Source organism: Coloeus monedula (assembly GCF_965178545.1).
Source record: "Coloeus monedula genome assembly, chromosome: 22".
Classification (NCBI taxonomy): domain Eukaryota; kingdom Metazoa; phylum Chordata; class Aves; order Passeriformes; family Corvidae; genus Coloeus; species Coloeus monedula.
This window is the reverse complement of record NC_138802.1, coordinates 5,774,268-5,802,178: the sequence shown is the minus strand read 5'-3', so window position 1 is coordinate 5,802,178 and position 27,911 is coordinate 5,774,268. Positions and strand designations below refer to the sequence as shown.

The following is a 27,911-nucleotide window of genomic DNA, read 5'->3' as shown; positions in this document are numbered from 1 at the left end:
TTGTGAAGATACTTTATGTTTAATACATCTGAAAAGAATGCATATACAAAGAACTTAGACATGAAAAAGCATTGGTTCAACACTAATGAGTCTACAAGAAATTGAAATTTTGGAAGATGGAGAAGATTCCCTAAGCCTTAAAAAAATTTGAATTTGCAAACCAAATATATTTTTGGTAAAACCCTTACAATACTGCAGTTGGTCTATGTAGAGACCCTGCACGTGATCCTCAGGGGTTGGAGCCCCTCTTATAGGTTCAAGGTTACTCACGAGCAAAATGCAGAAAAAGGGGTTCCCTCAACTGGTCCCAATATGGTGCCACACCAAACACCAGAAGCCCCTCCCTGCACTTCCTTTCAACTGACACAGGCCTATCTTTCCACCCCTCCCTGAAGGATGCCAAGCCATCCAGCAAGAGATGCACCATCAGAGCCAGCTCCAAAACCCATTGCAGCATATCCCAGGTCCCATCAGGGTGTCCAATAGCAGTGTATGTGCTGGTAATTGTAAGCGTTTCTCTAATAATTAAGGATTGGCAGAAGGTAGATTCGTTAAAAGCCAACTGACCCAGCTAGGCATGTTTTCAAAGGCGCAGTTATTTCTTCAACATGAGCCAGAAGCTTATGATGGCAAAGATTAAGGAAGAGACTGGCAAGTTAGTTTCAAGTCTGATGGTGCATCCAGAGAAAATCATTCTCCTATTCCTAAGGCTTCATAACTTAGAGGATGGGATATAAATTTATGACCTGCACAGTAAAAAAGCCAGGGGAAAAAGATACAAGGCAACTTCAGAGAAGATGTGTTTTCTACAATCCTTCTTAGAGGAGCACCAGCTTGGGACATTTTATTTTCCTGACTAAAGTCTGCTCATACCCAGGCTGCTGGCTGGCTGGCTGCAGAACAGCCCTACAAGACCTAGAAACCAGAACCAAGTTTTGCCACACTGGCATAAGGGGCAAGGCTTCAGTAAAACAGCCTAAAATTAGTCTGTTACAGAAAAAGTCATTGAGCATGCCTTGATGTTAAACAAAAAAAAATTAGAAACAATAAACAAAAAACTAGTAATGATCAGTGTTTTCTGATAATACATAATTACTCAAAATTAACTAGTTTAACTGAATTGAGGGGGCACTGAGGAATAAACACTAACATTCTCATCTCACACAGGGATCGTGTGGGGGAGATGGGAGTGCAGGGCATTTGTCATTATTGCAAAAACAAATTTTAAAATTTGTATCTTTAGTTTGATTTTAACATTGCTTTTAGTATGACATCAAACACCAGCTTTGCAGAAAGGGCCGTGGAGGGATGTTCATAGCAGCACACACCTGCGAGTCTTCTTCGGCTCCGGGGGCTCCAGGGCAGCCAATATCGCTTCGTCAAATACATTCTTTAGGCCTTTCTGAAAAGGGGCAAAGAGAGAAAGGGGCAGTCTCATTTTTGAGTTTTCATACAAACAAAACCCCAGAAAGCTAAGTGGCAGCCACACCCCTCTAAGGACAGATGGAGATTTGCCATCCCCAAAGCCTGCCTGCCCAGCAAGGCTCCATACCACTGCTGTCAGCAGCTCCTGAGCACAGCATCTCATTTTCAGAACACGAAAACTTATCCTCTGAGAGCAGAGCAGTGTACTTCACAAGAAGCAAAACACACGCACCAAAGTAATTTCCTTAAAGCAATTTTTATGATTAACTGGCTACTCACACATTTCACATGCTAATGGCAAAGTAGAAAGTGCTGCATTCAGATGGAAGAGCTCAACCTGGAGCACACCTGGGACAACACACACCCGTGTGTCAGTGGAGGAGAAACAAGGCAAGCATGCAATGATAACCTGGTCCAGTACATGCTCTGGTTGGGCATCCAGCCCCAAACACCCCAGGGTTAGAAGTAGCCAGGCAGAGCCCAGAAGCTGCCATGGTAGCAGAGAAGTCAAACTGGGAGGAGTACAGAGGGGTACCATACACTCTGTTAAGGATTAAATGGGAGCCAGGATGTGCAACTTGAATAAAGCTTCATCAGTCATTTATACAAACAACCGCAATTTTTAATTTCAAAATTTAAAGACAAGCTACAATTGATGTTTTTTCCTTAAAACAATAAAAATCAGAAGCACGATAGTAAGCAGAAGCTTTACATCTTACAGTAACAGGCTTTAAGGATTGATTATTGAAATGAAGAGCTCTACCATGTTAGTGAAAGCAAGAATTTTAACAGTTCATAAAGCAGTAGCAAGTACATCAATATTTCCTTCCCCCCAAAGACTGACAGATACTCCACCTATAGCACAGACAGCCAAAGCAACAGCAACAGAAAACATCTCACTGCACACAGGAGAACCAGAAAACCCTTCACATTACAGCATCATTTGCAGATCACCAGTTCAGGTACTTTTGTCATGCAAATACAGTTAAGAGTCACAAGTAGAAATTGAAAACATTCACACTGTTTCTTTCAGTTGGATTCAGGAAGATCAAACATCATCTCTTATTTTTTTGATTGTTCTTTAAATAATGATGTAACCAAATCCTTTCCCCCAACAGCCTGAATTATAAAGCTAGCCACACCTGGCAACCCAAGCAGCAGGGAGTTAAGCGAGTCCAGTTCACGTTCCACAGTCACAATGTTTTACTAAAGATCTCAAGTACTGTTTTCAGTCCAAGAGCTAATACAGAGGTTGCTCTAAGATGGCAAGCAGGCACAACAGCTTTCAATCAAGGTGGTTTGATTCATTTTTAACCAGGTTTCTACTGTAGTGGGACAGAGGAAGCAGCAGCAAGAGGGGAAGAAGAAAGTTTAGAATATACAGCACTTCCTTTTGGGCTGAGTTTCCGGAGGCTCGAGGGCAGCTAGGATAGCCTCATCAAACACATTCTTCAGACCTCTCTACAAGACAGAGGGGAGGAGAAAAAACAGCAGCCAGGTTAGAGGATTAGAGAAAAACAAGCAGATACAAAGAGCATTCAGGAGCAGGCTGAATTCACAGAGGCAGTAAACAGATTTACTTTGCAAAAAACAAAGTAGATCCCAAGAGGAAATCTCATTTAGATGACCCAGAAGTCAATGACAGACAGACAGAACATGTGACAGGCCAAGTCAGACAAAATCAACACTCAGAAAGGGAGAGGCACAAACACAGCAAGAACATGGGGGTGCGGGCAGAAAAAGGGTGACAGTTTCCACTCCACTGCTGTACATACATTGAGGGAGTTTACAGGGGAATAAATCAAGCAGACAGCAGCTTGCCCCACCACAGGGACCAAAAAGGTCAGTTAAACCTTTTGCCATCACCCACTGTGGATAAGTGAGCACCTTGGATGCACAGACTACTGCTCCCAACTCTCCAGGCGACAGCTGGTCCAGAGCAAAGGCTCCAAACAACTCCTCTGCTTTGTGAATTCAGCCCCTGAATAACTGAAGATCTCCAAATGGCTGGGAACACACAATCTGGGATGGAAGCAGGACCTCCCTGGTAAGCCATCATCACTGGCAGTCACTAACTCTCTGTCTTTAGAAGTGATGCAGTATCTTACCAGTGCTACTCTGACACTGGGAGCCAGCATGGAAATGGTGCATTTCAGTTATTCAGTTTAGTTTCCAAAGCAAGTGTAACCACAGAAAGATGGGAACAGCGTTAGGAGTGGAACAACTGGGATCCAACACCAGACAAGCAGTCACAGAGCTGCAGGACTCTGCAGGGGTTACACCGGAGCACGGAGTATGCGCTGCATTTGCTGTAAGCACAACAGGAACAGTGCAGGGTGTTACCACTCCCACCCAACTCTGCCAAGTTACACACCACACTGGAAGTGAAACCTGGCTCAGTTTAGGCTAACTGGACTCGCCTAAATCTACTGTCATGAGTGCACCCTTCAAAAACTCAGGAGAACTGCTTATGACAGCTAAAGGCAAACAGAAAAGCTTCAATTACGTCCTGTAAACAACTGCAGTCTGTGCAAAATTTAAACTTCTTCTTTTAAGATCACTCACATGTAACTGGTTTCTCCCTTACAGGTTATACTGGATATATCCCTTTTAGAAGGTCTTTAATCTTGTTTACCGAAGCACATACATGGGAGACCTCTAACGCAGTGCCATCTGGAAGCATTTAAGGCCATCACATGCAAGATTATACTTGAAAGAACAGTATTTAAGGAAACGACAATGTACATTCTGCACATTCTGTACATCCTCCCCAGCAGTTTTTCTTTTTCTTTAAATGAGTTGCAACTCAGGCTCACAAAAGAGCTAAAAAACTTCAGATAAATAATGCCTCTGAAGTCTAAGTACTAATTAGATTTCCCTTCTCTGTGAGAATAATGCTGTGGCATAAAATCAATTATGCACTGTTAGACAGATGAAGAATCCCGGCAGGATCAGAGTCAAAAAAACCAATTTTACTTAAATCCTCCTATTCAGGGATTCCTCTTTTATTTTCCTATTGCCAAGGAGAAATTTGTTCAGGAGTGCAGAATGTGGGATTTGGTTTGAAGGACCTAGCCAAAAAGGGAAGAGGATTAAAAAAAAAAAATGACTGGGACAAAATTATTGCGAAAATGGACCAGGATTAATAGCCTGGATGACCACGAGTAATAACATGAGGGAAAGGAGCTGTGTTCAATACCACAGGCACACAGGCCTGTTAAAATCACGACTTTTGTGTTACACAGGGAACAGGCTGAGATCAGGCTTCCTTTACTCCCTCTGTTTATGGACAACTTAAGGCACTTTGTAAATCTGTGTCAAAATTGTCAACCTACCATCAGGAGGGAAAAGAAACCAAATTCAGCACTCTCTCTGGTATTAGGTACTAGGATTGGGCTTCAGAAAGTCCACTCATACACTTGCACCCAAGAGTAACAGAAGTAACAAACACTGTAGTTGCAATCTGTCAGTCACCCTTTCCTAACAGCAAAGCCTGACCTACTTGTCACAGTGACACTGGGCCCTGTTTTGTAGAGAAAGGTTGGAGATGGACACTGAAAATGCCTTCATCACAAAAAGGGATTCCACAACCTGAGGAAAATGGGATAGAACTGGCTCTCCAATAGAGCATTCATCCAAACTGGGGGAGAAGATACTCTGTCTTTACAGAAAAAAACTCAGAAACTCAACCTCTCATGACTCACACAGTACAAAAACAAATAATGCCAGCTCCATGATTCTATGACTGTTTGCTAGTGGGGTGCCAAAGTCATTTGTAAATTAGTTGGGAAGAAAAAAAACAGCCTGGACTGCTGAGGTGAACTGCACAGACAGCATCCAAGGCAAAGAGAGACTGAATACTCAGCTGAGTCTCACTTCAGCTGAAATCAGCTACTACAGCACTGCCTTGCAGGTAGGAAAACAACCCTCCCGGCCAGGGAAGCAGCCGGCTTCTGTGTTCAGCAAGCTGCCAGTGAGATCACTGCAAGAGCCCCACACAGCCCTTCGCAGATCAGCTACGCTGCTGTTCACCAGCTACTGATGACAGACCCAGGAAAAAAGTGTTTTGTGAGTCAACAGCAAATGAAGGGAGAAGAATGGAGCAGATGCAAACCGACTAGTCGTCCAAGTGAGAAGGCTTCTGAACCCTCCTCCCAGGTCACTCCTGACTCCTAAAATTATCAGTGGGTATACAAGCACTACTGCTCTGGAAAAAAATCAGGCTGAGCTTCCAAGTGCATTAAGTCGTTCACTGCAACAGATACAGATTAGTCTATCTGGAAATAGAAAGAATGGATAAACACTGCCACTTTTTTGTTATATCAACTCTTGCTCTGGTAATTCTAAGTGATTCCATGCAATTTGAGCAGACTATACAAGGCAAGTCCAAAGCTACAGAGGAAAGGTCTCAGTGAGCAATACAAGACAAAGGCCCTTGCAGGTACTTACCCAGCTAGCAGGTTCTACAGCCTAGTGAGCAGCAGCATTCAGGCTGTGCCAGACACCATCTAAAAACGTATTTTGGGGCTGAGCAGATCCAAGAAAATTACAGCCCAAGCATAAATAACCCTCAGCTTGCCTGTGGGCAGTTAGGAAGCACGGCCAAGACCACCTTTTGATCAGGGATTCCCAGGATGAACAGCAGCATGCCTCACCACACCACCTCCAGTGCCAGCATCCTGCACAACTCCAGCAAAGCCACTTCCTTCACAGGAAACACCCAGGCGAATCTTTGTTACAAAAAGAGCCTCAGAATTTTAAGTTGAATGGGTTTTAAATGGTCAACATGCAATCTGGGCAAAAGGGGAAAGATAAGTAGAACTTCAGGCTTTGTGAAGTTTGGCAATAAAGTTTTGTGCTCAAGGAGATGAATGCACAACATAACTGGAAAGAGTGAGGGGCTTGATACTGTGCACCCCTGGTTCATGCACATCAGGAAGAACAAATTCTTTACAGACCAGCATTAAGGAAGTTGTTAAAAGAGTTGTAGTCAATTCTGCAAGAGTAGGAACTCTGCAAGAGTAGGATTAAGTTCCCAGAGCATCCAAAGCCAAGGCAACAGGCCAGCTAGCCAGAAAATGGCTCCCACTCCAGTACTCCTAACTGAAAAGGAAAAGATAATTGCATTTCTTGCCCTCAAATCAGCTACTTTAGCTGGCTCTACACTCACATTCACAAGTTATAAACATGATGTGAGAATTGTCTTAAGAACTATTTAACTGTTATTTTCTGTTTCAACAGAACTTCCATCTGAAGGAAGGACACAGGAAACAGCTCACCACCAGCTGCACAGGAAGAGAAGGCAGCTCTCAACTACGAAGGTTTCCGGTCTTACAAGTAAGAGCATTAACTTTTATGAGAGGCTTTTTTTTTTCCTTCGCCTGCTCGCTTCAGCAGTGAGGTGCCCTCTGTATCCCAACCCAATTATTGTCTGTAATGTACCTTTTTCATTTTTCAATGAGTTTTCAACAGTTATTTTTCTCCAGCACAGAAGCAAACACAGTAAGCACATCCTCCTCCATCACCCCTCAACACTAGGCTTAAGCCACACAGGCTGATTTTCCTTGTACCACTGCCAATTCCCTGTGCCTTAGAACAACACAACAAAGAGAAAGCTACAGTGTAAATAGCAGAAACAGAGTTTACACCCTTTCACATCCACATTGAGCTGTTTTTCCCTGGAACTGAAAAAAGTATGGAGTATAAGCAAGCAAAAATGGTCAAAGACCAACCCTCACCTGCGTAAGCGCAGAGCATTCCACATATTTTACAGCCTTCAGGTCCCGGGCCAGCTTTTCAGCAGTCTCTGGAGTTATGGGCTTCTGCTTGTTCTTGGCAAGTTTCTCAATTGTTGAGGGATCATCTCTTAAATCAATCTGGGTCCCAACAAGCAGAAAAGGGGTCTTTGGACAGTGGTGAGTAATTTCAGGTACCCACTAAAGACAGACAAGATACAGCATTTGTTACTAACCACCCAAGATAACTCCTGACATACTTCAGCAGCTCCCTTTTCAGGCAGAGTTCAACCAACCTTTTCTTTCACATTTTCAAATGAAGAAGGAGAGACCACTGAAAAACAGACCAGAAATACATCTGTCTGTGGATAGCTGAGAGGTCGTAATCTATCATAGTCTTCCTGACCTAGAGAGGAGGAAATTAACACCGTATTAGACCCAGACAACAAAATCCTGCCCTTTATAGGGAGCCAGAATGCACATTTCATCACGGTAACATTGCTGTGATTAATCCTAACTCTTAAGCAAAGAGCCAAGCTTAAGAATGGTGAACTCAAACATTTCAAAAATCTAGGTTTCAAATCCAGAATTCATTCAGTTGCTATGTAACAGCGAGCTGCTGAAAGTCACAGGAAAGCTGGGAAGCCTCCAATACATTTTGAGATCAAACACCCTCAGATTGCTTAACACCCTCCTCAATTATAAAGGCAGGTCGCAGAACACGGATCCAGTTATAGAGGAGGTCCTCTGCACCTAGTCCATTCATTACAGGTATTATGCCATCAAATCTCCTTACCCTGCAAAAAAAACCTTGCTCTTTGAAGGGGAGAAAAAAAATAGTTTTGTTCACAAGAATGTTCTGACTTATTCTGTGAGCAGTCAGTGAAGTGTCTCCAGGCATGAAGAGGAGAATGTTGCTGGTACACAACTGACCAGGCCACTCAGCAGTATTCTCCAAAAACATCACCAAAGTCCCAGCATGGGTTGTGTTTTGGAAGAAGCCAGCCTCTTCCCTTTGAGTCCCTGTGGACAAGCAGTCTCTGTAAGGCACCATCAGCACTGATCCACCAGCCTGACTCTGTCTAAACTCATTCTTAAACCTCCTCCTGCCCAATTCAGCAGTACTGCTTTTAGAAAGCAAATTTGGGACTGAAGCTGCTGCATACACTGACAACCAAATCCAAAGCACTCGGTTAAAATGTCTCAGATTCCAACTAATGCTGTCTCATTCATCATACAAGACAAAGACCTCCAAGAATCTTGAAGGAGCCGACACAACACCTGGGACACCTCAACAGAAAAGACCTAGAGTTTGAAAACAGAAATCTAGACAGCCTACTTCAGCTACTGTGCTTGGCTGGACACAGAGGAGTAAGCACTGACCAGAATGATAGTCTCAGAATGGTTTGGGGTGGAAAGAACCTTGAAGCTCATCTCATTCCACCCCCGGCCATGGGCAGGGTCACCTTCCACTATCCCAGGTTGCTTCAAGCCCCGTCCAACCTGGCTTCGGACACTTCCAGGGATGAGGCAGCCACAGATTTTCTGGGCAACCTGTGCCAGGGCCTCACCACCCCCCACAGGGAACAATTTCTTCCTAATCTAATCTAAATCTAAAATATCCTGTGGCAATTAACAGAATATTCCAAAAAGTCTGTCTTCCAAGTACAAGCTCAAAACACAGACTTGGGTTTTAACCTGAGAACTAAAAATAGGGATTTCATTCATTGCCAAATTTTGTCACCTGTACTGGCTGCTATTTAGCAAAAAGCAGGCAACCATTAAGAACAAATACTTTCTCCTCAGCAGTCCAGCTCTGGAAAGAAAGCCTTTACATTCACAAGTGCAGAGAGTCACCTACATGCACTCAGGTCATTTGGTAACTGCTAAGAATTACAGGCTGGATCACTGCTCATGTTGATAGTACATGAATGTGCGTAACTACGCACACACCACTTCTCAGAGGTCTGAACCCTCATCATGAAAACAGGCAGAGAAGGACCCAACACAACTTTCACCCACACAGGGACCATGCAATGCTACAACTGCTGTAGGACCACCAAGTCCCTAGAGCACACCATACAACGTGTCAGGAAGGAGTCTCTCTTCTCCACCCAACTCCTTATCCATGAACTAGGGAGCTTACAATAATGGGAACACAAATCCCATTTGGGAGGAGAACATGGAGAGCTAAAGTGAAGCCATGCTGAAGAATACATTCAGTACAGACAGCTCAGGGTACAGCTGCAGTGCCAGCTGCAGGTTGAGCTCTGGGTGTCCGGGAGCCCCAAGTGAGCAGGCACTGACCCTTTGCACAAAATATGGCCCAGGGACCTGTGGCACCACCAGCTGATGGACGTTCAGAGATACAGCAGGAGCCAAGGATTCAGCTGGAAGCCCCCAGACTTTCAAACACACACTGTGAGGGACACAAAAGCCCACGGTTTGCTTTGTTCAGGGTCCCCTCCCAGAGGCGCTAGCTCAAGCTGTTATTTTGGTTTTGCACCACAACTAAATTTTAAGGATCTAGACATCTGAGACATCTATGGGAAACCTGGGACCAAGGCAGTAAGGAAACCTTGTCTGACTGCAAAGTGTGGTGCACGTTGAGTGTCAAGCGAGGCCCCACTGGGTCACTGGAGCTGCCACTACAAACAGGCTTCAGTCCCAGCTCAGGTGGTGAAGTGTGACTGTCAGAATGGCTCCTGGATGGGCAAACAGGAAAGTTTCTTCAACAGCTACAGGGTTTAACTGGAAACCTAAGATTGTTTCATTAATTAAATTAGACGCTAATGATGCGTGTAAGAATACAGCTGGAAACAGATTAAATTATATCAGGACAATTTTAGATGAAAGCTTATGAACTAAGCTCTCTAGAAGGGCTCTTTTGAAGAAGAGTTTACAATACCAGTTGCTGCCACATCACTTCAGTATTATTATGCAGTAGAGACGGGGTATCCAGCAGCTGAACCAGTTTCTACCCTTTCTTGGTAACTGTTCACACATGCAAAGCAATGTTTAGCTGTTTAATCACTGCACATTTCTCCAGCCTGAAACTGAGAAGCAGCTTAAACAAGAGGCCAGCAGATTTTTAATTTTTAAAAGCACGTACTGAGAGGGCCTATGAAATCCACACCGTGACTTCATCCACATTAAGGATGCAGAGACATACACACATTTAAGACATTCCAATATCAGTCATTCTGTCTTGACAGAATCAAGAGAGATTTTCCCCTTCCATTAAAAAAAAAAATATCACCAAAAAACCCCCAACTGTATGTCTCCATGTTCAACATCACCACAGGTAAATCTTGGTCAGGTACAATGACGTAAGCACTTGGTTTCTCACCTGCAGTATCGAAGAGGCCAAGGGTGTAAGGCTCTCCTCCAATCATCACTGTTACAGCATAGTTATCGAAAACCTGTCAAGAAAAGAGACACACATTTAGAAGGGACATGAATAGGCCATCTCTCAAACCATCAGCTTACCCATCTTGCCAGAGCACCTCTGATTTGAACAAGAGACACCTCTACAGGAAAACAGAACCATCAAGCTTACACTGCTATTACCACTAATACCATTAACAGAACAATTCCATATGGAATAGGGATACTCCAGCTGTTTCCATGACATACTAAAGCAAAGGCGTATGATGTACACCACTGAATAACACATGGTAAAAACCACTGAGCAAAACACCTACAACAGTGTTTGCCTGTTACTGCAAGGAGGTTTCCCACGCTGCCACAGAAATTCCAAACCTTAGTGTGACAGAATAAACACATCTCCACAAGGACAGAACGGGTAATGTCAGCCCCGCTCTTCAGGCACACAGTGATGGGGCTGCATCTCACAGTACCCAAATCCTCTGAAGTCCGTATTTCTAAATATCTAGGGAGCTCTATTATAGAGTCCATCTTTTCAAAAGGGATTTATCCTCCATCTTAGAAGGAAGCAGCATTTGATAAAAATCAGCCTGTGTCAAATTCAATCTAAATGGAGAGTCTGACTCCAGATATCAAATACTATTGCCTCTGCAACATCACCTGGCACAACACTACTGCCCTCCAGGACAGACCCACTGCACAGATCAAAGCTAGCACTACCCACCGTTTCACCCACTAACTGGTTTAGAGCACAACTGAGCACAAGGGCCTATGCAAAAGCTCACCTCCAACACCCAGCCACTCAGCGGTGCTATGTCTGAGGTCAGCATCCTTCATTCCAATTACCATGTTATCTTTAGAACCACAAAAGACAGTATTGCAGAAACTACCTTTGGCAAAAGATCCTTCCCACTGCAAAAAAACCAAAACCCACCACCTGTCCTTGCAAGTTGCTGCATGGTCACTTGGGGCCAGTCGGGATCTCCAAATGATAACGGGGAAGTTCTGCTTCCTCACAGAACTGCAGCCTGAGCAGTTCTCACAGCTGAAGTAAATCCCAACAGGAAAGAGGCCAGCAGCCACCTCAAAGGCTTTTCATGGAAGCAAGCAGGGAGGGATGTGGAAAATAAGCAGTCCCATGCACCTCTTGTTAATATAGCAAGAGCTTAGGTCATTGGGAAAAAAACCACCAAAATTTGAGGTAAGAGCACTGAGACTGCACTTCAAAGCTGTACTTCCCAGAGTTCAGATATCTCCTTCCCACCTGACTGCCCTGGTTAAAGACACTGACACTACCCTAATTTTTTCAACTTTTCACTACTCACAATGACTGAGAAAGCACCTACGGCCACTGCACACTGCATATCGCCACAGCATCATCCAGAAGCAGAAATCCACTTCTCACACTATTTTGAATTAGTGCACTCAAGATTTTAAAGCACTGCAAGAGACCTCACCACTCGTCCCCATTACCTGCAGCCCAATCCATCACACGCTGCACTGGGTTTGCCTTAACTGAACACGCAAGTATCCAGCTCCAAATAACACCTTGAGGCTGAGGGAGGGTGGAAAGCATTTCACAGGGCACATTCAACACGCCTGTACTGCTCCAAGACCCCAAAAGACAGATCAGGATGAGGACTCCTCTGTTCCTAGGAACAGAACAAGGAACCAGAATGATGAAGGTCAGAGCATTTGCTCTTCCAGATGTCAGAAGACGGTCAGCAGTTCAATCCCCCAATGATATCCCCCCATTTTTGCTCACTACCACCTGTAGCTGCCCTTTTAAGGCAATTAGCATGTCTTCCTTTTCATCTTTTTTTATTTTTAAAGCTCCCTATCGCAAAATGGGATTTTTTAATTTCAGTATTTTTGTTAAGGTACAGCTACTACTGAAATGTTTGGGGTAGAGCCCTAAGGAGGCCAGGGTTACGAGGCTGGCCTTCACACAAACCTGGCAACTATAGTCTCATAGCAGATGTCACAGACAATTTCATCCTCAGTTGTGCCAAAAAGGCTAAAAACCAGAGCCCAAATAAGTTTCAGTTCCTGCTAATGCCAGAAAGCCCATGGCAGCAGCTGGCATGAGCTCTCATGGGAGAAGACTCACACTTGAGCCGTCACAACCCAAACACTGCCAGTGCCTTTCCATAGACGTGCCCCTCACTGCCTTGATTTTTGAGAATGGCAACAAGATCAAAAACACACAGGTAACAAACCATGTGCAGCACCACTGTGAAATCCATCTTCCACTGGGAAATATCCTCCATAAAGAGAAAAGATTGCAAAACACAGAGCCAACTGAACAGAACTATCTATCGGTCTGAACTGGTATGTTCTCCATCCATACTGTGGCCAGGCCACTGCACAAGCACAGCAGTATTGGTTCTATTTCTCTGTCCATTCACTACTAGAAGCATTAGCTGGAATATCAGAGGTTACACACCAGTTTTCAGAGTCTGAAATATGCCTCTAGGTCATTCACAGATTTAGGAATGGGCCTCTGATATCTCCAGAACAGCAAGTTCCTCAAGCCATGAAGTTCACAGATAAGTAACAGGCCAGAAACATGGGGCAGGTTTAAAAGGCACTATAAAGAAGCCTTAGCACCTTAGCCTTAGGACCTTGAACACACTTCACTGGCAACTAACTTTTTAGCAAGTTTTCCACATTCCTGCTAACAGAGATTTACGGCCACTACTACTGTGTGCAGGACAACAGACAAACTTGAAGGCTTTCAAAACACATATTTTAAGATTATAACATTTTTCAACTTAATCACTTCCCTTAAGGGATAAGTATAGAAACACTCAGTGCTGAACTCACTGACCAATTTCATTTTGCCTTGACTACAAACAATAGCTTAAATAGGACAAGCAGCCTTCCACAGGTTCAGCACAGGATGTGACAGCCCTACAAGCATCACATCAGGATACCTGACACCACTGAAAAACTTAAGAACGGTGAAACAGTTTCAAATGCCACTTCTGTACAAATCCATAACAGAGCCCATGAGAGAGGCTGATCCCGGGTCTCCATGCTTACAGCACAATCCACAAGTTCCCAACTGTGGCCACTGCCTTTACCCTGAACACTATGAGGTTTGGGAGTCCTTTCATCTTTAGCTCCTGATCTACAGCTAAAGACAAACATTTTTATTTTGTGGAAGTCTGTCCTACACAGGACAAACCTTGTATTTGGTAAGTTGAAAAAATTTTGATAGCATACAAAGCCAATACCTCCAAAAGATGTGATGATGTTTACTGCAACTTCTTTCCCACAAAGAAAGGACATTTTTGTAAAGTCCTATTCCAGAAGAGCTATCGGGCAGAGCTACCCAGCATCTCAGAGGAGCTATCTGGTCTTCTGAGTTACTTTGTAACACAGAGAATATTACCAACCCTTTCACCGGCGGGTGTTCTCTGTGATGCATTTCCAGACCCAAATTTGTTTGGGATACCAAGGTAAACTCTTCAACTCATGTATTAGTAGAAGATGGCCTTTTCAGGTCCACAACAGAGAAAATTACTAAAAAGTGCATCCAGCTGTCAAAGTCTCTTGCAGCAACCTCACTAAAAACTGACGCACCTCAGTCACAGTATATGATCTTGCATATGCAATATTAAGCAGAAAAGCACTTTTCTAACAGGAAGACTGTGCACATGTCTCACAGGCAGCCAAACTGCTCTCAACTTAAACTTTAGATAAGTCAAGGGATTCAGTATTTCAGAAAACTGAGCCTGTGAAACTCAAAAAGGTTACTTCAACATAGTCAAGGACTACACATAAAACTGGCATACATTTGGAAGTACAGAGGAACGTGACTGCATCCAAACACAGTCCTCGTTCTTAGCTGAAGTTGACCAGTCACCCTCCATAGTTCACTAAATCTCTGGATCTTTCCAGAACTTTTTGGAGTTGCAGAAGAAAAATGAGCCTCAGAAAACGTTAACTGTAGTCACTGACTATTCCAGCAACATGAAACATGCCTTTCCCTAGAAACAAAGGTGTAGCAGGAAGTGAGAGCACAACCAGGACAACAGGTGTTCCTACTGCTTGCTCTCCACTGGTCTGCAGTTGCTCACACTGTTAATCTCACGCACAGAATCCACCCACAAAGAGAACACCGATTCTGCAGAGCAATCAAGCAGCAAGAACTGACCAGATGCAGGTGAACTGACCACCATTACCAGGTGATATGGAAGGCAGCAGCAGGCTATCAGACTGATTGCTACTTTTCCATGCTGTATTAGTCAGTCTCCAAGAGGAAAGCAGGCTGCGAGAACACATATTAGGGCACGCATGCCATCAAGGTTAGTTCAAAAGGGAACTCATGCTACCCTGCCCCATCATGCCCAAAGACCATGAGCCATTCTCACACTTACCGTTGGTACGTATTCCGATGGGAATTTATTTGTTGTATAAGAAATTAAGAGACAGGTTTTACCAACAGCACCATCACCCACTACTACACACTTGATCGTCTGCATAGCTGAAATCTACTAGAATATCAACTCCAAAGAGAACCTAGAAGAAAAAAAAAAAAATACATGTATTTAGATGTTTCCCATACTCACTAGATAGCCATGCACATCACCTTTGACTCAAGCCCAAACCACTAACAGCACATTTAAGATATGAAAACAAGACATTCCTAAATGAGCTGGTATATCCTTTCTCTCCACCACACACACAAAGCTGCTCACATTCATAAGCGAAAGAATTTTTGCCTAATTACCTAGAGGTGGGCAAAAACATCTTTGGGCTTTTCCAGACTCGGTTTTTAATGCATGGAAGCATCTAGCCCCAGATGCACTGAAAGCTTGAAGTGTAAGCTCTGGTCTTGAGAGCTGCTCAGTAACACACCTGCCTCCCCGAGAGCTCCCTCTGGAGAGCAGCTCACCATGAGACATTCTGGCAGTGCTTTGAAGCTAGTTTATGGAATAAAAATTAAGGTGTACAGACAGAAATAAATATGATTAGTTTCTTCTTTCCCCGCCTTTTTTAAGGCCTAAGCACCATTTTACAATCTTCTGGTTAAAGTTGCTAGTTAACACACACCTCTATCCCCACTGTGAAGTGTTAACAGCACTGAAAGCTCAGCAGGGCATTCAGATCCCAAGGGAATTACTCTTCAGTAATCCAGATGCACCCAGCTACTCCAACACTGTCTCAGCAAAAACTTTAGCATGTGAACTAAACCAGTATGTATCACCAATATCTCCTCCAAACACGTGGTGGCTACCTCCAATGTTGCATGGCCGTCCTTCATTCGTGTATTACTTTAATTAGAGGAGTACCAGGCCTCTGGTCATTCCTTCACACAGATGTGTGAAATCCTGACCCCAGCAAATTAGTTGCAAAGCTCTCACTGACTGTCAGCATCATAACATCCGAAGTACTTTTATTTACAGCAACAGAGACTTGCTGCAACGTCTTTGTAGTCCTGACGGGCACCAGGGGGTGTTGCAAGCAGCAAATTTGCCACCACAGGAACAGCAGAGCCTTAGCCAAGCAAGGATGCTGCCACGGCTCTCAGGTCTGGGTAACTGCATTAAAAAACCCAAATCAAACCCTCCTGAACTGTGCATTTGGTCACTTCCTGGGGATTTCACTTCTTACAGTAATGTGAATAAAGTACAGCGCAAATCCAGATTTTTGAGGCTTTAGTCACAGCCAGCAACATGATTTGATACTGTATATCACACTGTCATGCCTGCAAGGAAAGGAAATTACTAGGGACTCAAAAGAAACATATCACCCCCAGCTCTTCTTCAGATACTGCAGGGATGCTCTAAGATTTCAACAAAGACAGCTACCTTCATAATAAACATCCTCAAAGTTCCTAAGAACAATACTTGTAGGGGAATACTAGTCACCACCATTCCCACAAGACCCGGACAAAAATCACAAGCAGTTTTAGGAAATGGCAGCAAAGATTCTCAGAGCAGGCCATGAGCCAGCACCTGGTACACAAGCCACTTACACTGCCATCCTCATCTGTAAATCATCTTTCAGCAAACACAGAGACAATGAATGATGTGTGTAAGTATCAGGTGCTGCCACCGGTCCTCTACTTGGTGCCCAATTTCAATATCAATAGAATCTATTGATTTATACAGATCTCAGTTTCACAGTGGACATTCAGCAGGATGCACTGTGCAGATTTATCAACAGGCCCTTCATTACTACAGCAAAAAGCTCTGCAATTCAGGCCTGAAGCAAACACGTATTTACTCAGGAGGACAAAGCAATTACTTACATTTCAAAAGACATCCTCAGTGTTCAGGCCAGTTCAACTGTTTACATCCAAGTACTATTATTCAATATCGCAAAGTGCTTCCACAGTTCAGCCTTGCCATGCTGGCGGCACTGATTGATCCCAGAGAAAGTCCCATTTCAGAACAAAAAAAAAAGCAACCAGACAGAAAGCGGGCAGTGGAACAGCACAGCTCAGGCCCACATTAAGAAAGTCCTCATGCTCAAAGCAAAGGTGGAAAGGGATGAGCCACTCATTAAGGAGATTTTCAAAAGGAAAACACACCAAAACTCAGGCCGAGCAAACAACCCAAGTGCATTCCAGCTAACCCCAGCCACAGTAACCAGTATGCCCCACTAGTATAGCCAAGACAATTCTACCACCTGCCTTTTGGTTTGGGCAAAGCTGAAAGCATTCAGCTCTGCCACTGTTCAGCACAGGTAAACTGCTGCCTCCAGGAATTCCTCTCAGAGTTAGTAAATGAAGTACAAAACAAATCTCCACACTGGATTTCCCAGCCACTTCTCATATGTTTTTCCAATTTCCACTCAAATTTGTTACACTGCCCAGCCAGTCCCTGGAACCCCCGCTCCAGCTGTCCCTGCTCATCCCAGGGCTGACACAAGTGGAGGAACATCCATCCCTCTCACATAACAGCACTTACAGTCACCCCTTTAGAGAAGCACGCTTTCCACCCTGCTCTCCCCTGGGCAGACCAGAACTCCTCCATGCTGTAATCCTCCCTTCCTGTTCTACCTCCCTCTTCTACCTGCTTCCCCAATTATTTGCATTTCCTTGTTTACCTGTAATTTGCAGGTTACACATCTGCTTCAGACCAGAAAGCGCACCAGAGATAAAATCCTGGCTCTGAAGCATTCCCTGTGCTCACTGCAACACACCAATCCATGACTCTCTATAAATCCAAATGTTGTTTATTACCAGAAAAGCTCACATACACCTTCGCAAAAAGAAAAAACAAGGGTTTAGTATTATTCTGTAAAGCTCATTACTCCAGAGAGCACCAAGCAAGCCACAGTACTAGAAAACATCTCAGGTCACAGAGCGTGCTGCAAGCCTTCACTTTCTTTCCTGTCCTTGGACACAGTCAAGTCCCAATACTGGCACTGGGAGAGAAGCTGTTGTTCTCTGGCAAGTGCTCGGGTCAGAAACTGGGGCTGACACAGCACCAGCTGCGCACACACACCTTGCACATAGTTCACATTATTCCTGCCACAGCTCCAACTCTGGCAGTGAGCTATCAGCCCTATCCACACAGTTTCTCTCACAGAGAACACCGGCACTGCAAACCAAGAGCATCTACAACAGCACTGCTCATTCCCTCTGCACCTCCAATTCCCTCCTGAAGTGAAGCACTGGCGTGGTGCACATCAACGACTCAAACACACACACCACTGCACTGGGTGAGGCAGCATGCACTATCTTTTTCTAGCGGGTGACCTGACCCTTTCAGTTTTCTGGCAGTGGGAACAAAACTTTCTTATACAACAAATAACCCAAAGCCTTACTCTGAAGCCTAAAACAGAACCTGAATGGCACAACAGGGGTCTGGAAAAGCCTGGGCAGTGCTGTTTTCTCTTTTTTTTTTTTTTCCTCCTTTCTAAAGCACAAAACTAACCACGTTTACCATGAAAACCACTGAACTGGACCACTGGAAGTTCTCTATGAAACACGCAAGTACCACTGCTCTCACACAAGTTGATGAATTGCGCTCCCCCCAGCCCCAACTAGACACTTCAAGATTACATATTAAAAGGAAGAAAACAAATGTGAGCACATCTCTTGGGTAAAGGCATCTCCCCACATTTTTTTTTAACGGATGTATAACTTTAAATACTGAAACAAGATGGTGTAAGTTCTAAACGCATTTAAGAGTCTTCAGCATAGGTCTCCAAAGTCTTAGCAGTGGCAAAGTGGAGTTGCTGAATAAATTATTTTCCTTGGATTAGTAGGCTTCCTAGATTAGCTGGATGAGCTATTTCATGTTTTGCACTTCTTAGAAGTCCACAGATCACAGCTGAAAACAAGCTCATTTCTAAGGAGCTTTAGATTCACTATCCGGGGACCTACTCTTCCATAGCAATAGCTTTAAGGAGACATACATCATTAGCTTGTGGTTTAAAAGTAATTTAATCCAATTTGACATTAACCAGAGAATAACTCATCCCCAGAGTGCAACAACAAGGCAGATAGAAACAAAGAAGTTACAGAGGCTTTGGGCTTGTTTCCCCCCTGAAGACACCACCTAATAAAAGGAAGTCTGTATGTAAAACACCCAGCAGAGAGAACACTCGTAGCAGTTTTAAATATCTGAGGGAACTGAAACAGACTGGAAAGCACTGAAGTCTTCCCAGCCTGAGTGCAGTGAGTGGATTTTGAGCCATGTAATTGTGAGCCATCTGGCCAAGCCCAAAAAGGAGAGCTGATAAGAGACTGAGAATGCAATGCAGATCAATATGACCTAGTTCTGTTCAAGGAGTTCTAAAGACTTCTTAAAAACATAAATAAAAATTACAAAAAAAAAAAAAATGGAGCATTGCAGTGATTTAATCTCTCAAGCCTCTCTGCAGTGTAACCAAAAACTTCAGCAAATTCAGTAAAGTACATGTTAACTAACAATACTTGTAGTATTTGCTGGATTCTAACCTGCTTAGCACGTAATCACAACAGCAGGATTTCACAGAACTCAACAATGTCCTAGAGAACTGCGATCTGGCATCCTGGAAACTGTGGATTACACAGCCATGCAAACTCTGTCAAATTCATAGGCCCATTTTACAGAATTTTGCTTTGAAGCTCAATTACACTTTTGTGGAAGACAGCTGATCTGCATTTAGGATCAATTCCAAAAGTGTTTACAGAGATGCAAATAATAGTGGGACATCATGGAGGTCGGTAATCCCTCCTGGCACAAAGGAAATTCTGGAGTGATGCACTTTGGTCACACAGGCCTGTTCAAGTACCAAAACACTGACTGATCACAAAAGGCTGAAGAAATCCATGGTACCTACGGCAGGTTCCCACTGACTAAGCACAAGCCATACCATCCCAAACACACTTGCATCTCCTGTGGAAGTCTGACTTTCCCATTCTAAAGGCAAGGCAAGCATATGGAATGTGGTGGTACTATGGGAGCACTTTGTTTTCACAAACTCTGTAACTTAAGAGTAGCTGCGATCTGTTCCAGTACCTGTGTGCACTGCTAATTGCAGAATTAAGTGAAATTTTGTGAGGTTTTGTACACAATCAGTGTTCTCCACTACACCCAGAGTTAAGAATCTGCATGATCTCACCTTCACTTTTGCTGTACGTGCAATCTGAAGGAGAAACCACAAGCCTTCAAGCTTGTTAAAATTTCTCTAACTTTTAAGCTACTGAAGTTTGTTTTCAGGTTAAAATGTGTACATTCCCCCAGCCAAAGGAAACTGTGCTGTCAGATGTGTCTGCGAGTCCTGAACTTGCTTCCTGCCTCGGCAGCACCACCACTTCCTCTTTCAGGCAGGACTGAAACCGCTGTCATTTCATCAGTAGGACCAGCTCCCTTGGCTTGCTGCAAGGCACCACTGACCAAGAACCCATTTGTGGTGCTCTCTGGGATACACCATTAGCTTACAAGTTGAACCTTAACCAGTCCATCACAGCTTCCGGATCCTGTTTGGGCACCTGCTCCACATTCCAAGAAAACAAACAGCCATTTCTGAAAACTAAGATTCTTTTTCCCCACCCACTGTCATTTTACAGTTAACAGTTTACTCATCCAACTCAAAGCACTCAGGAGTCCACACTGAAAGGAACAATATTCACAGGATTTTACTCATGATCTCTGGTAACTACTTTTGCCCTTCCACAGTACTTTCATTTCGTATCTTATAAAACTACACAGTTCGAAATAAATTATTCATTTGTACTTGGTAATTTCTTCCTAAATTAATCCAATCCATTGTAAGGTCCTTGCCCTCAGCTATCTCTTCTAGCTCTACTAAAAATAAACACTTCCTTTTCAAAGTGACAAATCTCTCCAGTTACAGGGGGAACCAAGGAGAGGTACTTGGCTACTACAATCCCAGCAACCTGATTTGCCTCACCAGAGAGACATACCAGCAATTACATGGAGGGTGTATTGTATGCCTGTATTACAAACACTACATGACAAAGGTCACTGCGTACAACACACCGGTTCTCTGCAGAGATCCCAAGCCACTAATGAAGGCACCACACAGGCTCAGCTGCCAACCGCAACAGGAAGAATACCTTGGACCTCTTGGTACAGTCACAAACCTATGATGCAAAACACCAACAGGAGCCACTCTCTTTAAGAGAGATTAAGAGCTAAACTCCAGAAGGATAAACTGGCACAGAAGGCAAAACTGTTTTTAAGAGCAGTATCACCATGGCCAGAATTCTCCTCTGCACACATGCAGCAACCATCTACAGACACTACGCACATCCTCCAGCCCAAAGCCAACCTTCCAGCCTGCTAGGAATCATCTTTTTCATGAAGATCTCACCCCAGAACTAAACACATCTGCCACTTCTATGCTAGTAAGGTGGCAAATGACATGTAAAAGAATACATTAGGTTCTAAACCACCTGGTGCCCAAGCTCAACTGCCCATCCTGCCCACAGCTTAGGCTGCTGCAGACACTTACAAGTTCATACACAAATACACTTGTTCCCACAGGTTCCAAGTCAAGCTTATGGCCTGGGTCTTTAGTTTCTTAGGTGAGGCTTAAACTGGCTGTTGAACTACGAACCAGCACTGGAGCTGCACTCCTCTAGAGCAAAGGAAATTATGAAGTCCAAGCTAAAACCTGCAAAAGCACAAGGGACAGACTTGAGACACAATCCTGTACTCCATCAGTTCAGCATCTTGAAAAGGATATCCTGCTTTAAGCATTGTTTTGGCATTACCTGTCACTAACAGATCAGACACAATCCTTTAAATACTACCAGTTCTCCCTGCAGAGTACAAATTCTATCTCCAAAAACCAGTGTTGCTGCTCACTTTATAAGCATGTCTAATTACAAGACACAGCCACAAAAGCTCAGTTGCACTAGAAGCTGTGTCAAGATAAACACAAGAACTCATGTAAAGACCTGGATCTGCAGTGGGTGGGTTTTTATCTGAGGTTGAAGAGACCAACAGCAGCAGAGCACACTGGTGGGCTCCATCCCATGTGCCTGCTCACACCAACAGTCTCAACCTGGTGTTGGATGTCAGTATGAGAAACTTGTGGGTAGGCATACAAAAGCGAGCAGTGGGAAGAGCCACAGGATCACCATCACCAACAGAGCTGGATCAATACCATGACAGGCCTGATTGACCTCATAGGCTCCTGTTGTTCCTGAAACCCACAAAGTTTGCTATCATTATAGGAATCCCTGTAGGAGATAAAGCACATGTCCGAGGTCCTCGAGCATCTCTTAATCTGCCACTCAACAGAGCCTGCATATCCCAACACCTCTGCAGGTTTGCAGCTCCCATTTCAGGACAAGTTACTATGAATTGCCAAAGAAGCAGTAAGAGATCTCTTCTCAACATGCAATCACCATAGAGCTATCATAAAATAGAATATGCTGAATTGGAAGGGATCCCACTGTTTGACATCAACTGATATTTTCTATACTTAATGCAATTTTCTTTTTCTAATTCCCTAAGATTTGAGAGCTACTTTGCACATCTTTCTAAAGGCTCTTCACAACCATCTGGTACATACACACACAAGACAGGAAGTGAAGACAGCTGGGCAGGGGATTTTTAATAGCCTGAGCCCAAACTACCAGCAGCACCGTAACACACATTCCAAGTTTTGCAACTTCAAAAAAAGAAGGGGAAAACCACGTCATCCCATTTTAGCCCTAAATTCAAAACCAGAAAGCTGACCAACTAGATAGCGTGACTCAGCGGACTCTGCTGCCACACCAGTTACACTGTGGTACAGCTGTGCCTACACCTGCTTTACCACAGGCATTGCCCACTATCCCACTTCAAGGCTCCAACCAACCACCTTCATCTGAACACCAAGTCCACAGAAAAAAATCAAAAGTGACAACTTTCCCATTATCACTCTGGTTAAGGTTACACTGTCAGAAGTAGCATCAGCACTGGAAAAACCTGCCCCAGATAAAGCACTGGGAAGTGTGTCGGGTTACATTAAATCCTTTTCTGTCAAAGGCACTTTAATCTTACCTTATTACTCCTCACTTTTGCACTCTACAGAAGGCTGTTTTCCTCCTACATGCAACAAAATTCTGTTCCATATTTTACTATGACTTAAAAACCCCTATCTTCACTAGCTTAGTTGCATACTGCTAATATTTAAAAGAAAAAAGATGCTCCTACACTCTTATTTGGACACAGCATCAAACCAAGGCCCACATGGCCCTTATAGTTCTCCCCACATTCCTGTGGCCAACTACATTCCACAGTGGTACAAAAGACACTGGCGGAAGTTCCTCTGTTTTGAGGCATGTTTTTCCTCCATGAGAAGCACCATGCCTTGCACACCACTGCAGCAGATCCTGCTAACTCCTGTTATGCTCAGGGAACAGACAGCTCCAGGTGCACCATCCACACAACCAGAAAGTTCCCAGGAAGACATGCTGTGTTCAGGGGGGATAGCTCAGGCTGTGTACCAACATGCTGTTTTAAGACTAAAGAGATAAAGCTTTGTTAAAAAACACTGCAAAAGCAACTTTTCCCAGATACTGAGCTATCCTGGACTGCTGTTAAAATAAAGTAGCTGGAAGGCTCACCAACACCAGGACAGCAGCAGGGGAGCTACCCTTCATTCACCTAACCAGCAGAAGGAACCAGAGCAGATGGAGCCACCCCACTTTGCCTGGCCCAAGATGAGCCCTGGCAGCCCTCTCCTCAGGGCCAAGAGCATGCTGGGCAACTGGCAGTTGTTCAGCCATCAGCAGATGCACGAGAGGCTCATGAACAAGTAACGGCAAGAGGCTCATGAAGAAGAAACTCCAGGACATCGGAGACTCAGCAACACTTCACACGCACTAAACCCTGAAATACCACTGAACTCAAGGTAACTGCTCAAACACACTAAACTCACTGCTGCTGTCAGACCCAGGCCCCACACAAGCCCCTCTGCATTTAGCTGTTCCCCAGCTGCTCTTTGGTGCACACAGCCATCCAGCTCACAGAGTGGCAGAGGCCTTCCTGACCTGCATCCAAAGCTGCAGGAGCATTTTTGTCATTAGTTCCCCCAAACAAAACACTCATCATCGACCAGAAACACAGCACAGCATCCTTCAACTTGAGAAAAGCTGAGCAATTCTGGCAGCCTCAGCATGCAAGTCTAGCACCACATGCAACAGCAATCCTCTTCAGCTGCCCCAGGTCCTCTACCAGTCCCACTCCACAGCAGCCTAAGGCTTGCTCTAACACCACTTCAGCTTGGTGAAAACCTTCACCTGCCAGAGTTTGGTCTATGCTGGAAAACACATGCTGATCCCACACAATCTGATCATAGGCATGGACAACTTGGCAAAAATGACCCAGTACCTACACATCCCCTCCAGACAAAGGCCCCAAGGAAGCCCCCGTGCTACTTTATTAAAAAAGGCTTTGTACTAATTTTTCATGAGACAAGAAAATAGTGTACGGACCAACTCTCCTGGTAGGAATAATGCCACAACACTCTAAAGTAATGGGTTGAATTGGCAGCACAAGAGCTTAAAACAGAAAAACAGCTTTTAAAAGCTTTTGCAAAACAAATTCTTTGTTTTCTCTTTATAAAATATCACTTGTTTAGAAGAAAAATCAACACATCTCAAGTAAAGAACAGCTGCTCTACTGAAAACAGGCCAATTAGTATTTTGAAGTTTTATACCTCTTTAGGTCAGAGTCATTCTCTGAAACTCCAAGGGAAGATTACAAAGATTAATTACACAACAACAACACAAACATTGCTTCTTGCTCTCTCTGTTTGCCGTTTTCTGCACACCCAGGGCCAGGTAAACAAATCCAGTTCATCCACTCAAAAACAACCTAAAGGATGCCCCACAAGAAGCTGGGAATTACCTGCCTTAATGCCACTCCTGTCACTCACCTCAGGCATTGACATACACACCACAGGCTGCAAGAGGCAGCTGACCGCTATGTTGGGGTGCCCAGACATCCTCAGGGAGGGAGAACTTTTGTGCCAGGCTTCAGCCCTTGCAGAAACTCTGGAGAAAGGGCTTTTTTTACCTACTATTCCTAATGGCAATATTTCCTGATGAATATACCCTTAGCTTGTATAGTGTAAAACCATTATAAAGTGCAAAGTGAAGGGCTTGGAGGAAGCCAGCTGATTAAATGCTGACAGGCTGCAGAAATGTAAAGATACTTCAAATTTCTTTTAAAACTTTTGATAAAATCTTATCTGGCCAGTAAGTTGTTTTATTTGTCATATATTAACTACTGAAAATAGGGTGCTTCCACCTACATTTAACGTAAGAGAGTGAAAGGAGCCAAGGAAGAAGACTATATGGTTAAAGAGAGCTTCTTGCTACCTGAAGCACCAGAAAACAATTTCACTTCCATTTGATTTGACAGCACCTTCATCTTCTAGAACAAAAAAGATGTCATTCCTTCCTCAGGAAAGAATCTTTTCCTCAAAGGCGAGGATAACTACACCCCCCTACAACTCCTCCTGTCTCCTGCTCTAGAAACTCATATCATAAATTCATGATGGAGACAAGGGACGGCAGGAAAGCTCAGCTGACCACAAAAGGCAGGCAGAGAAATGAGGAGGATATAACACACAAGCCCACAGTCAACTTTTAAAAGCTGTGAGCACTCACATGAGCATCAGGCAGATTATGCACACCTCAGCTGCAGTGCTGCATGTTCATTTAATGTCCAAGTCTTCCAGAGCTAGCAGCAGAGCTACACCAATCCACCATGGTAACATCAGAGCTGCTGAAAAGGTTTTAATTAAAAGGTCCAGCTATGTATGCTCATAAGACTTGGAAATTTATTTTAGTACTAGAGCTGCATTTTAACCAAAAGGAACCTTTACATCAAGACTAGTGGCCAGCTTCACGCTGCACTTTCCATCAGCCTCACAGATGCTTTTACAGCAAGGAAAGCCCACTGCACACATGTAAGAGAAATCCCTGGGAGTTTCACAGGGCTCCATTTCTGTTTACTGTTGGTTTTTTAGTGGAACTACAGTTTCCATTTCAGGTACCTCGCACTCTAGAGCTTACAGAGCTTTTCTATTTAAACAGTAAAAACATCATGAACTCCCCAGCCCTGGCCATCAGTTTCAGGTAAACAAACAGCTCTGAAGCAAGGCACTTAATGAATTCAGAGCATCAATTGCAAGTCATGAATAACCAAGTTCAAAGTATGCAAACCTAGTGATTAAAACTTCTGCCTAGGATATACTACCAAAGTGAAAACATGTTTTATCTTGCACCACAGTAATTTTTTACTCCTTGCCAACACTTAAAAATCCTTCTTCTCTTTGCTACTGAAGCATAAACGTGAACAGTTTAAACACCAAGCCACTTTTACAGTCAGCAATACACTGATTCAAACCTTATGTGCATGTCTAAGACCTGACTCAAATATACACTTGCCTATAATATCTTCCTCAGAACCCTAATCAACAAGAGTTTACAAAGCAGAACAACAGCTTCCCCATATACAGCCAGCTGAATATAATTTGCTAACTGAAAAAGAGAAGTTGTAATGCTTTACTGAGTTATCCCAATCACAACACAAAGAGCTTGAGCCAGGTTTTAAATGCCCCTTCAGAAAAAAGAAAAAGATGTTTGAAGTACTGCAACTCAACACTTTGAACAGAGACAACCAACACCTCCTTCCCTGGGAGAGAAGCACATATGAACATGAGACAAAGACAATCAGAGATGGCCAGACCAAGCCACTTCTGATCACCCAGTTGCCATCTAACATGGCCTCCTCGCCAGAGCCTGTCTTCCTCATGCTGCTGTCAGCCGGGGAGCTCCAGCTGCTCTGGCCACAGCATCCATCCACACAGAGAGGACACCGGGAATCCTGACCATTCTTTGTTAAGCAGAGGTTTCCAGTGTTGGCTGTTATGTTCACAGCTACCTGGCTCTCCGACTGTCTCCTACTGCTGTCACCAGCTCAAGTTCTGCCTATTTATAAGTACAAAACTGAAGTCCAGATCACTAAAACAGACCTTTAAAACACAGACAGGTGTTATGCTGCTGCAGTATATACATAATGAGAAACACATGTCAATATATCAACCCTCGAAGCAGCGCTAGCTCTTGCCCCAGCTGCAGCCGGTGGCATCACGCTATAACGACAGCTGTGGGACGGCTCTGGGTAATCCACAGCCTTGCAGCTCGTGAGGCAGATGCCCAGAAGAGCCTGCGACTCCTTGACTGAGCGCTGTCTGTGCAGGGCACGTAGCTGGAGCTCAACCCCTCGCCAAGCCCGCACCCCCTGCGGCTCAGGGCTCCTGTGGCACGGCACACCCAGTCCAGCCCGCAGCCCCTCGGGGCTTCTCCCACAGCCGCGAGCGCAGCCGGGCTACACCGAGCGCGGAGGGCCGCGGCTGAGGCCGGAACGGGACCAGGGCGGGGCTGGTACAGGCAGGGCCCAGGGAGTGCAGCCGGGCCTCGCCATGGCCGCGGGAACGCTTCCTGCGCCTCTCCGAGGGTCGAGGCCGCCCGCTGCCCGGAAGGGGGGGAAGGGTGGAGAGGAGAGGCGGCGGCCACCCCCACCGTCTCAACAGACCCGGCCCCGCAAAGGAAGCGCCCGCCAGCAGCCACCGAGACCCTTCCGAGAAGAGGCCGCCCTTCCCCCCGGCAGGCGGCTGCCGGGGAGGCCCCGCACACACAGCGGGCCCGGCAGGGCGGCTCCCGCACAGCGGGCGCTCCGACCAAGGTGAAGGCCGGGGGTCTTTCGGTGGGTGCCAGGCGAGGATCGGGACCAGTCGGTGGTCCCCGTGGTCGGGCGAGGGGTCCCCGTCCCGTCTCCGCCCCCCTCCCCCCCACTCTCACCTCGGACGCTCCGCCGGGCGTTGGCAGCTCACTGCGGGGTCTCCTCAGCGCAGGCACAGGGGCAGTCGAGTGACGTCACCGCG

General features: G+C 44.7%; 1 protein-coding gene across 4 annotated transcripts; it reads right to left on the bottom strand.

Moving 5' to 3' along the window:
- On the bottom strand, window positions 1-27,885 carry CDC42 (cell division cycle 42). 4 transcript variants are annotated; one of them, XR_014227036.1, is made up of 8 exons: window positions 27,829-27,885; window positions 14,933-15,074; window positions 10,510-10,582; window positions 7,457-7,566; window positions 7,164-7,361; window positions 2,568-2,886; window positions 1,705-1,773; window positions 1-1,402 (listed from the first exon to the last, which is right to left on the bottom strand). XR_014227036.1 is itself a non-coding variant. In XM_082295743.1 (6 exons), the coding sequence occupies exons 2-6, from the start codon at window positions 15,035-15,037 to the stop codon at window positions 1,313-1,315; spliced, it is 576 nt and encodes a 191-aa protein (XP_082151869.1). In that variant the 5' UTR covers window positions 15,038-15,074; window positions 27,829-27,885; the 3' UTR covers window positions 1-1,312. The 4 variants fall into 4 exon arrangements, 2 of the variants coding, with proteins under 2 accessions (XP_082151869.1, XP_082151870.1); XR_014227037.1 differs by lacking the exon at window positions 1,705-1,773; XM_082295743.1 differs by lacking the exons at window positions 1,705-1,773; window positions 2,568-2,886.
- Between the last annotated feature and the right edge of the window lie 26 nt (window positions 27,886-27,911).

Excerpts from the sequence above, each read along its gene's own strand:
- CDC42 (XM_082295743.1), bottom strand. The coding sequence starts at position 15,037 with ATGCAGACGATCAAGTGTGTAGTAGTGGGTGATGGTGCTGTTGGTAAA. Across the intron at positions 7,567-10,509 it reads TGGCCTCTTCGATACTGCAG|GTCAGGAAGACTATGATAGA; the intron begins GTGAGAAACCAA and ends CCTCCTCTCTAG. Across the intron at positions 7,362-7,456 it reads TTGAAAATGTGAAAGAAAAG|TGGGTACCTGAAATTACTCA; the intron begins GTTGGTTGAACT and ends GTCTGTCTTTAG.